This window comes from Ips typographus, linkage group LG4 (assembly GCF_016097725.1).
Source record: "Ips typographus isolate SLU linkage group LG4, UJ_Ityp_2.0, whole genome shotgun sequence".
Taxonomy (NCBI): Eukaryota; Metazoa; Arthropoda; class Insecta; order Coleoptera; family Curculionidae; genus Ips; species Ips typographus.
The window spans coordinates 9,482,790-9,494,330 of NC_138425.1; the positions used below are offsets into that span (position 1 = coordinate 9,482,790).

The window sequence follows — 11,541 nt, forward strand, 5'->3', positions numbered from 1 at the left end:
CTGTTTTTAAATATCGATGCCGAAAAACGTGACTAAAGTAAAAAATACAAGGTATGTGAAGCAAATCGCAATCTAAGAAAGGTTTTGCCATTAATCAGAAGAATATTTAGTGGGTGTTGAGTAAATATCGGATATTTAAGTTTGTAGGCGTAGCCACATTTATTTAAAAGGATTTGTGTGGTTTGAGAGCACCATTACATTACAGAAACAGACACTTATGGTGCTACATACCAATAACACTTCTTTCACTAACTGATTCTCACTACATTAAAATCTTATTTCATGGTTTGTTACAAACTAATTTCTTCTAGAATGCCATTTTTTATAGCCAATTGCGGTGCGCATACTTTTTTTCAGACAACTCAGTTGGAAGCACTAATCACATAAAATTACCATTTTCGAAGAAAGAACATAAAAAGATCATTACCATGTGTTAATGATCTAATGTTTAATTTAAATTTTTACTTTTATAACCTTATTTAGCTTCACCATTATAAATGGGTTAATATCCAGATGTAAGAACAATTTTCCTGTTGATTGACAAAAACGTTTAAGTTTGGTAAAGCTACGGTTAACAAACTAGGAAATCATTTACTTCCTGTTTAGCTGAACTGGAAATAAAACCACAAAGATAAAAATGATATGATTGAATATGAACTGTTTATCTGACTGTGAGCTAGTATGACCTGTTTGCTATACACTTTTCCATACATTCTAGGTTCGTTCGAATTTTAAATGTGAACTGGAACACTTCAGGTTCCTCATCATTGGATTGAAAGCAGAGGACTGCTTTCAGTTTTCTTATTGTTTTTGGAGAAATATTCCAGTAAGATTGTTTATTTTGAAATTACATTTTAACCTTTAACTCGAAGTTCTTATTATGAATTATTGTTGGTTAATCATTTTTTAATCAAAAAAGGAATTTCCGAATAAACTTTGGTTTCCTGAATTTAGCCAAAATTAGATACAAGCAGTTTACGTAACTAGACATGCAAGTGTTAAAAAAAATGTGATTTCATCTATGCTACAGTTCAAAAATCAATACTTAATCAAATACATTCTGCTTTTGAAAACAAAATAATTATAATCACTTACCAGATTATTCTACATTTAACTTTATACCCAAAATAAGAAAAAAGCGCACTTGCAGAGAAATTCCTATTGCAGGCTATTTTGTGTATTTTCCCACAACTGGCAGCTCATATCACTCTATACGTTAAGGACGAACACAAAAGTTTTAAGATTTACCGCATGTATGTTTGCACAGTTATGGTTAATCCTATTTTTAGATTCTTCGAACTTAACTAAATCTGCACGAGACTACTAAACAACCACTGCATTCAATACTTTGATTTCATTTTTTTTTACTCTCAGTTTGTTGACGGCCGTACCGCGCTTAATTAGTAGCGGACATAACAATTAACGCACTTGATACCTGAAATTGGTAAACCCAGTGTATAAGTATGATAAACTTAAGACTCACAACTTTGTAATTCTACATCATTCAACAACTCTACTAGAACACAACTAAAACGGAACTAAAAAAAGATATAATTGGAGTAATGTTAGTTTGGTTGCGTTGAAATTCAATGTTAAAACAAAATAGTAAAATTTATATTTTAAATTTCGTGCCCTAATAGTTTAAGTAGTAGAAGTCTTAATTAATTCGTTTAACACGATCATAAGTCATGTAAAGTACACATACCTTCTTTGAGATATTCTATCAACGAGGCGCTATGACGGTTTTCCTTGAAATTTCGTATGCATTCGTCGTAAGCACAATCAAGTTTGGACGATAAGCCCTCTGTAAGGAATTTATGGTATTTGCATATACCGTTTAAAAATTGACGTAGTTTATTAACCTAATATGCGTAATAAACAACTAATGAGGCGATTTAAAAAAGAAGGACAACTGTTTGTTACGTTACAATTTAAAAACACCTTAAAAGGTTAAAGACTAACGAACGTTAAATATTACCTCAATCAATAAGTGCAGTTAATGTTTTAAAAAATATTTTTTTGTCACAAATATCCTGTTGCAGTGTAAATTGATTATGATTATTAATCATTTTCTGCAAAATTTAGCATTGATATTTTTTTGTTCGGTACAAGAAAACACTACTTATCTATTTTTGTTTGCTCTGACTCGTAAAACCGACAAAAAGAGACTATGTAACTTTTTTCTATATGTAACACCTTAACACAGTTATACAGTGTGACCCATTTAGAATGGAAACACCCCTATAAAATTTTAGGTTATTAACCGATTTCAATGATTTTTTTTTTGAAATAATTAGGAATGAAATGTCTATTATGGGAGAAAATTTTAAACATTTATTTCAGTTTTCAGGTCATATTACGAGACTTTTTCTTGATAGAAAATGGAGAATTTTTATTAGCGATTTTTTTATTGAAAAAATTACTACGCCACTGGATCTATAGTGCTTTCAAATAGCTGTGACCAAATTTTTTTTTTGATTTTTTTTTTTTTATTTTTTTTTATTTTTTTTTTTTTTGATTTTTTTTTTTTTGATTTTTTTTTTTAGTAATTAATCAATTAATAAGTAATAATAAACAAGTAAATAGTAACACCATTTCTATGGCAACAGTTGATGCAGGGTGTTCTTTTGTGACCGTTAGCTTAGAGGATTTTTGAATTTTAATTTGTCATAACTTTGTTATTAATGAATGGATTTTCATGAAATTTTGGTCACAGCTATTTGAAAGCACTATAGATCCAGTGGCGTAGTAATTTTTTCAATAAAAAATCGCTAATAAAAATTCTCCATTTTCTATCAAGAAAAAGTATCGTAATATGACCTGAAAACTGAAATAAATATTTAAAATTTTCTCCCGTAATAGACATTTCATTCCTAATTATTTCAAAAAAAAAATCATTGAAATCGGTTAATAACCTAAAATTTTATAGGGGTGTTTCCATTCTAAATGGGTCACACTGTACAAGAGAATAAAGTGGATTGTATTTTTTTATTTTGACTTTGTGGTTGCGCTTTAAATAGGATTCCGGCAAGGTAAAAAAACTAACTCTATTAAATTTCAATTTTATTTTTGTATAATATGAGGTTTTTTCGTTTTTTTTTTATTCGCAAATAAAATAAGTAGAAAGACAAAATAAACCATAAAAGTGAAACAAAAAAGAATTATGTACTTAGCTAGTAAAATAATTTAATAAATAAACAATAATAAAACAACATATTATTTAATTCAAAAAACACTGTGCATTAACTCTAGTTTGGAGGGGAGACATTTTTTGAAACACAGCCTGAAAGACTAAATTATTGATGGCGCTAGTAATTTAATTCTTAGAAACGAAAAAATAAGTACGTAGTAGTAATTCAACAAAAACAATTATTTTTCTCAAACCTTTAGTACCCCACTTACGGAGTTTTTTTTCTGTGTTTAATACTGTGAGGTACTAACAATTCAAAAAACCAACAGGTTATCCATTCAGATAGACTAATTCTTACAAGGTTGGATTTATAATCCACCCCCGCTTCTTTCGACTGAAATTTTCCTCTTGAGGGCATCTCGTTCGTGTTTCTGTTCCTCGAGCTCGGCCATTCTAGCGAACCTGGAATAGGTCACGTGACCGGACTTGATTGCCGACATCATCTGAAACCAGTTCATCGTGTCACTCTGGTATAAATTAGCCGTTATTTTAAGTTAATGTATGAATAGTAAGCATGCAAAAAAAACCACTCATTCCAGGACTGGAAGAAACGCCTGCTGGTCAGTTGAGCGTGTCATGCCTTTTTTACAATGTTATCCTGTAAAATTGTGCTAAGCAAACGGACTCTAAATGTACATTAAACATATTAAATTGTGGATAATAATATTACTAATGTTATAATTAGTAGGTCCTATCTGATTGACTGGATAATTTAGTGACTTAGTTGAGTCCGCCCCACAGAAAGTTTTACGCAACTGACAACTATATGATTATCATAAACAAAGAAGAGTAACAATTAAATTGAATTTTTTGACAATAGCTAGCGTAATGTCGCTAGACAAGAAAACACACAAGCTACAAAAAAATTAAAAAAAAAAGAAAAACTCAAAGCTATCAACAAAACAACCGTTCAACACAACAAGCGCTCAAACCTGCAAATACTCGTCGAGTTCGACCTGTCCGTTCATATTGGTGTCGATTTCCTTAAGTATTTCGTGCAGCTCTTCGCCGGGCACGTCCTTACCCTCGAGTTGCTGTAAACGTTCCCACCGTTAATAACGTAATCTAAGTTCAACTTACTTGTAAATAATCGGCCATTTCTAACTGCCCGTTGTATGTTACGTTTATATCAGAGAGTAACGTGTGGATTTCGTCGTCTGTGAGTTTCATACCTAGAGACTGATCACACAAGAAAACATCAATTACTATCAACAGAAAGAAATTTAGATTATTTAGGACAATTTAATGCAAGTGGATCAAATAGGTGAAAGTAGTTTTAAAATTTAGTCGAGGCCTTTTGATTGACTACAGAATGAGCAACTAACCTTCAGACTCCTCCTAATATCATTGATGGAAACGTAGCCCTTGCGATCTTTGTCGATGATCTGGAACCGTTTAATGTATAATTGGATTTCTTCCTTATTGAGATTGATGGGAATCTTGTCTCGACTCGCCCTGTTGACGTTTTGACCCATTTCGTTTTGCAAAAACTCACTAGCCAGTTTGGTTTGAAGTTTCTTTTCCTCTAGATTTTAAAATTTTGTAAGACATTCTGCATTCAAGAAAGTGATTAAATTCAACCAACCTTCTGTCCATCCCAACTCTTCAGCCATAATATTTATAATATCAGGAAGAGCTTCTTGGGCGGCTTGAACGTTCAAGAATGCCAACCTTACTCGTCTGGCTATCATGTCAATGGCTGTCATTGCGTATTCCCTACACCCATACCTGCGAAAAATACCTTACAATTTTCACAAATCAACTGATGTAAGAATAGTAACTCACCTCACTTCGGCATCAATGTAAGGAAATTCTGGATGAATTTTTTTCCCGATAATAGGCCATCTTTTTCCTGTCAGATTAGCCATTTTAGCGACCGCAAATGCCCTATCGCCATATGATTTGGCCAAGTGTTCTGCTACTTCGCATTCTAGACCGAAATCTTGCACCAGCCTGATGTACATAGTGGGGGTCCACTCGTGGGCACCTTCCAGCAGCATTCCGCAAGTCTGGGACTCCAAATATTTACAACGGTTTTCCAAGTTGCATGCTGCAATATTAAAACTCAAACTTACAACTCCAATACAGAGTTAAGGCTAGGTAAAATACCTTTAATGGCAGCATCAATGGTTTCTTCAGCCATAGCACGGTAAGTTGTCCATTTTCCACCAGCGATGGTAACTAAACCGGAATCGCTGACGTGTACAATGTGATTTCTGGCTAAAGATTGAGTGTCTGGTTTGTTAGGGTCGGAGACCAAAGGTCTGATTCCACTCCACGCTGACAACACATCTCCTCGCCTTACTGTGACCAAATTAAAATAATATGCCAATAATTCACTTTACCAACAGCCACTAACCTTCAACGTCAGGGTTGAGGTAGTTTTTAACTTCCTCCAAAATGAACATAATTTCATCTTCAGTGGGTTTAGGGTTGTGCGTTACTTGACAAGGCAAGTCCGTTGTTCCCGCAATAGTGTGTTTTTGCCATGGAAGGAAGAAAATTACTCTTCCATCGCTAGTGGAAGGATCTAATAGACCCATTTGTTCTGGACTGTAGTAGCCTTAAAAAGGTCATTAATGTGGTTATTTTCTAGAGTACCAGTCAGTGGTTTATAATAGAAACCACAAATTTTTGTCTATAAAAGAACATTTTCTCATTAAACCGAACTTACCTGGCAAAGTGATATGTACGCCACTACTTGGTGAACAAATTTCTCTTACTTCAGGATTATCCATTTTCCTAATGCTATCCGTAAAAGGACCGGTAGCGTTAATGACACATTTTGCAGGCGTTGACCAAGTTTTACCTAAAAATATTTATAATTGTCATAATGTGACAAACAAAGTAGAAAAAAAATTACCGGTCATTTCATCCCTACAATTTACACCACAAATAACCTCCCGTCCCTCTTTGTTTTTTTCTTTAATCAAGCCAGTTACTTTAACATGGTTAATTACGGAAGCACCTAATCTGGCGGCCGTTAAGGCAATGGCTAAGTTCATTCTTGCGTCATCCTGTTGACCTGATCATCAAGACGTCAGCACTTGCTCAATAAAACAATATTTGCAAAATTGCTTACCATCATAATAAACAATTCCTCCACATAACGCGTTGCCTTTCAGCATCGGGAATAATTCAAGAGCGTTCTTTTTGGACAAGTAGTAAGAGTTTTTTAAGGTTTTAGAACCAGCCACCACATCGTACATTTTGATGCCCACCCAATAATAAGGAACTTGCCACCATCTAAAAACTTTATTTTTTCAGAAATGTGAACGATTCATAGTTCACGGTTCAGTTGTTATTTAACTAATACATGTAAATCCCTAAATATTGAAACTTATTAAGAAAGAATATGATTCAGTATTTTAGTTTTTAAAGATTCATTCTGCCTATTGAATGAGCAAACCAGACAACTGTCACTATCATTGCAGTGCTGATATTATAATATTTGGTAATCCAAGTAGAACTGTTTGTTCAGTTATTATTTCAATTTGAATTATTATACCACCAGAAATAATTATCAGAAATTAAAATTGGCGACCCTTATCTGAAAACACCAAGTATAGTAAAGTAACCTTGACTGTTTCCATACTGACGTCAAGTACTTCTACTCAGCATTATCATTGCGTCTAGAAACTGACTGATAAGCATGATACAATGCCAATAAAAATCCCTGGTTTATTAAGCCTTAAGAAAAACTAATTTCTTATCACGCAATCTGTATAGTGAGTGACATTAAAGCTGGGTTGTTTAACTTACTTGTAAACTGGCAACATAATGGGAAGGGGGTGGGCCAAATGGGGTGCTTGCTCCAACATGGCCGCTCGTTCGTGCAGAGCCTCTTTTACCATCCGATATTGTTCGTAATCCAATTGCATTATGGCTTTTTGGAGATATCTGTAATAATAACAATAAAGATAAAACATGTTGTTAACTAGATTTGGTAATAAAAGTACCTAACTCCTCCATGTATAAGTTTCGTACTTCTACTACTTGTTCCGCTAGCAAAATCGTCAGCTTCAATTAGAGCTGTCTTAAGGCCTCTAGTTGCGGCATCTAAAGCACAACCTGCTCCGGTGGCACCGCCGCCAACGACTACAACATCAAATTGTTCAGTTTGGAGTGACTTGAGCTGATCAGCTCTAGAAGGCAGTGCTTTTTTGGGTCTAGGTGTTGCTTTTTGGGCGTTAACTGCGGGCCACTAGATTAAACACCAAATTTCTAACTTTAAAACATTTTTTGAAACACAGATCAACTTACAGGTTCATTGTGTTCGTTTAAAAGTAAGTAAGCTGCAAGGCCAGCTCCTGCTGTTCCAGTCAGGCCACCCACTGCAATTTTTCCTATTCGGCTAGCCATCTGTCTCAGTTAAACCTAGTTAGAAGAAAACAGTGAAATGGAAAAAAAACTTAAATAAGTTGGGTCAAACAAGTGGTCCCCAGTTTTTCTCTGACCTGTGCTGGTTCAAAGCTTTTGGCACAATTGAAAAAATATTGTAATAGCCTGACATAAGATAATAATAATCGCATTTCAAAGCAGTTTGTTTATGAATGATGCGTTTAATCATCAGTTTATAACGTTTAATGTTAACAGCGTGTGGAAGAAAAATTCCTTAAACCTGCGATTTCTTTTATTGTTCGTGATTGCGATAATTGATAGTAGATACATTAAATGCCCCGTAATTAGATAACGTTGTTATCTTGAAGTCAAATTCAAACAGATCTAAATACTGTAATAATTTATTTAAAAATATTGCAGTGTAATTTTTCGGAAATTACATCAGTAATGTAAATATTAATTGAAAAATGGTACTTAAATTATATTAGTCAGTCAATGAGCCTGCTGAATTGAATAGAAGTAAGTATGTCAACATAGTTTTAAGAACCCAACAATGTTTAAACCACTTTTTAGGGTTGTTGAATTAGTGGTGAATATAGAAAGAACTATGTAACTATTAATTATAACATTAAAGCATCCAGAACAGAAAAGAAATCAATCCTTAGGTATATCACGCTCATGTTTTTAGGCATCAAAAAAGATTTATGACAACAGTGATTTATCATAAATCATTTTGTCAATAAATAAAGGAAGCACCTGTGTCAACTAATACATGAAACTGATAATGGTATTCAAAAATAAGGTCTGTTGCTAGACTGTTAAATTATTAACTTATTTTGCAAAATATTTTTGATAAATTAGCATTTTCTAGCTCATCTCATAAAACTATGCAACCAATTTAAACAAAAAAAAAATATAATTTTTTTAAAAAAGTGGGTAATTACAGATTACTCATTACTTTAACAGGTTAACGTTCTGGGATAATAAAAATAGCTTTTGAGATATTTGGAACTATGCCCAGGAATATTGTGGATTGTGGAATCAGGCAACTTACTTATCTAATAATAGTTGAAATCTTATGTAGCATAGTTTTTAACATTTTTTTTCTGTGCAAAATTGATTTTTTGAGACAAAAACTAAATTTGCATTTAAATTGTAATAGGTAATTTGATCATGTAGGACAGTTATAATGCTTTAGGACTTAGTGTAGATATTTCATACATATTTCTATAACAAAACATGTTAAACATAGCAGCTTTTAAGCAAGTTTCTAAGTTGTAAAAAAAATTGGTTCAACCACAAGGTTAATCCTCATGAGTAACACTTCCGACTTGAGAAAATAAATGAGATATGGTAAAATCTACTAGTTTCAGTATCACTTTTAGAACTACTTAACTTGATACAAAAATACAATAAGCAATTAAATTAAACTGATATAGATACCTGAATTAATGTTGTCCTTGAATATTTAGCATTAAAACTTTAAACTGAAATTTATCAAAAACTTGTGTTAAATGTCTTTTAGCTTGAGTTTGGATTGTGTACTGCTATAAATAACACTATACATACAGGATACAATTTGGGGTACTGTAATTATTTTTAGAGTGATTGTCACTTTACAAATAAATGCCTACAGTGAATTATTCGTTAAAGCGTGAAATTGAATTCCCTAAAACAACAACAAATTGCGCAAAACTCAGAAAAAGTTAACATTGAATTGTTGAAGACAAAGTTCCTAATTGTGCAAAGTCGTTTCAATGTCAACTTTTCTAACAAAAAGCGCTTATTTAGAATAACATTTTTCGGTTCATACCACAATGGAGATAAGCAGGCAAACTCACAATTTAGTCCAGGTAATTTCAAAAGTGGCACTTTTTCACTGTTTAGTTCATTTCGACAGGTTATGTAAAAATTGAGTGACGGAACTGCCACACACCGACCCCGTTCCACGTATTGGACGTGAATGAGTCAAATGAGTAAAAAAAAGATCAAAGCCAGCCGTACAAACGTCATTGCGGGAACTTCCCGTGGCTCACTGTTGCCAAATCTAATCGGGTATAACTGTGTTTCAATACTTTTCTACTAACACAAGGTCGATCACGTTTACTTCTTATGCATTATTTCCCAACATTTCTTACTAAAATGTCTGCATTGGATGTGTAATCAAATCTACAAGCAAGTATTTTCTTGCACACTACAATTTCTTTCAGCAAGTGGTGTTAAAATTTTGATTTCAAGAGTTTGAGCGCGGAAATGTGGCAATCTGGCAAACTAATCAATGGGACGCGCGAAAAATTATAAGCGGTGTTGCCGTCTGTTTAATTATTCTTGCAAGTTTCTGTCAATAAACCAAAGTAAGTTGGGAATTAGACAAATTGAGTTATCTATAACGGAAAAACCTAGAATGTATTTATTGCCACATTGTGGATTCTACTTAATAGAAAAACAACATAGGTAATAATATAGACAATATCAATAAGTTTGTTTTGAAACAACTAACAACTTTATTCAATCATAATACCAGCATAAATTAATTAGTTTTTGCCGGTTTTCCTAATCCTAATTGTTGATGTAAAGCAGGTACAGAATCATCGTATTGAGCTTGATAAAAATTGCCAGCTTCCAGCTTCATATTGTACTTTTCCGCAAACTTTTTAGCGGAAAACGCCGGTCGATCTCCAACTTCAGTATTCTTGACGAATGTCTCTTCAAAGTCGAGTTTTTTTGGTTGCCTATACAGCAGGAAAACGTATCTGTGAAGGCCGGAATCTTTTGGCGGACCTGAACCGACATATTCGGTTAAAACTACACCTTTTTCAATATCAGAACCTGGAATATTGACTACCTAAAATTGTTTATATAGAATGTTTATTTAGAAAATATTGACAAAATAAACTTACCAACCAGTGCCTGAATTCACGCCTGACTGGATTAGCCCGGCTTGGTGCATCCGGGTCTGTCATAATCAACGTGTAAAAATCATTTTGACTGGCTTCATAAGTGATTTTAGGTTGTTCTTTAACATCAACTGGAGCAATTTCGTTTCCCAAGTTTACAGTTGTTTCAGTTTTGATATATTTCACGTTCAAAGTTTGTTCTGGAGGGTTGGAAATTACGTCCGGAACAATTTCATTTGAAGTGAATGCCTACAAAAAACATTAATTACGGTTCCCTTGCTTCTAATGTCCTTAGTTTTCTGTATTATTTGTTCATACTTCTGCTTTCACTTTTTTTTAACAGTTGCACAATACTCACCAATTGAACTTGATTTCCTTGCACTGCAGCCATCACGTTTACACCAATTACTAGCAAAAACAATAGTCTTTCAGTACCCATATTCTCGAATAAGTATTATCTGTTAACTATATGAGTACTACTTGAAAGATTAGATTAAAATCAGCGTGGTTCTAACACATGAGAACGGCCAAAGTAACAGTAAAACCAGTTTTCAAAGACAGTTCACCACTCTTGTATGGTTTGCAAGCACCAATCTTCAAATAACAATGCTCGTTACATTATTGCAAAATTTGCTTTACGTTTTGCATGATGTGATTTGCATTTTTTACTATTATTGTTTGTTTTTATGCATTAATTGATTGAACCAAGGTGCTTATTTTTAGTAAATAATAAACAAGCAACTCCTTTCATTATACACAAATTAGTAACCTAATAGTGAAATTGTTTTAATTGGTATTTATTTGTAAAATAGATTGTATTCAGGCAAAGGCTAATCAAAATATTAAATTGGTTTCAAACACTTCTTTAAAATGAAAAAAACACCTTTGTCACAATTGGATTCTGTGGATTACAACAAGAGGCTTCACCAACATATCGGGAAATACCGGAAAATACCAAAAAGAAAAATATTCTCTGAAGTCCGGAATAAATTTAATTCATTTACAATTAAGAGAAGCAAAGTTGCTTCACTCACTTATCTGTTACTCTCTGGTAATTTTTCAATTTAATAAATAAATCTTTTTATAGCAAACTCTCTTTGTTTTTAGCATGTT

The 11,541-nt window shown here is 33.2% G+C and overlaps 2 protein-coding genes and 1 long non-coding RNA gene across 5 annotated transcripts; 1 reads left to right on the forward strand and 2 right to left on the reverse strand.

Annotated features, from left to right (window-relative positions):
• The first annotated feature begins 1,710 nt into the window (after nt 1-1,710).
• On the forward strand, nt 1,711-3,383 carry LOC145728121 (uncharacterized). The gene is made up of 2 exons (XR_014178001.1): nt 1,711-2,215; nt 2,966-3,383. It is a non-coding gene; the product is annotated as an uncharacterized LOC145728121 (long non-coding RNA).
• On the reverse strand, nt 3,049-9,531 carry Gpo1 (glycerophosphate oxidase 1). Of its 3 annotated transcripts, none has more exons than XM_081978102.1 (14): nt 9,373-9,531; nt 7,454-7,567; nt 7,150-7,394; nt 6,953-7,090; nt 6,273-6,436; nt 6,054-6,215; nt 5,865-5,999; nt 5,550-5,753; nt 5,300-5,494; nt 4,976-5,240; nt 4,776-4,918; nt 4,516-4,715; nt 4,123-4,224; nt 3,049-3,633 (listed from the first exon to the last, which is right to left on the reverse strand). In XM_081978102.1, exons 2-14 carry the CDS (start codon nt 7,550-7,552, stop codon nt 3,499-3,501), a joined length of 2,187 nt encoding a protein of 728 aa, XP_081834228.1. In that variant the 5' UTR covers nt 7,553-7,567; nt 9,373-9,531; the 3' UTR covers nt 3,049-3,498. The 3 variants fall into 3 exon arrangements, with proteins under 3 accessions (XP_081834228.1, XP_081834231.1, XP_081834229.1); XM_081978105.1 differs by lacking the exon at nt 4,123-4,224 and adding an exon at nt 4,271-4,369; XM_081978103.1 differs by having other exon boundaries at nt 9,345-9,503.
• A 480-nt stretch (nt 9,532-10,011) lies between these two features.
• On the reverse strand, nt 10,012-11,002 carry LOC145728119 (protein D3-like). Its single transcript, XM_081978133.1, has 3 exons — nt 10,787-11,002; nt 10,432-10,677; nt 10,012-10,376 (listed from the first exon to the last, which is right to left on the reverse strand). The coding sequence occupies exons 1-3, from the start codon at nt 10,865-10,867 to the stop codon at nt 10,062-10,064; spliced, it is 642 nt and encodes a 213-aa protein (XP_081834259.1). The 5' UTR covers nt 10,868-11,002; the 3' UTR covers nt 10,012-10,061.
• Nucleotides 11,003-11,541: the final 539 nt, after the last annotated feature.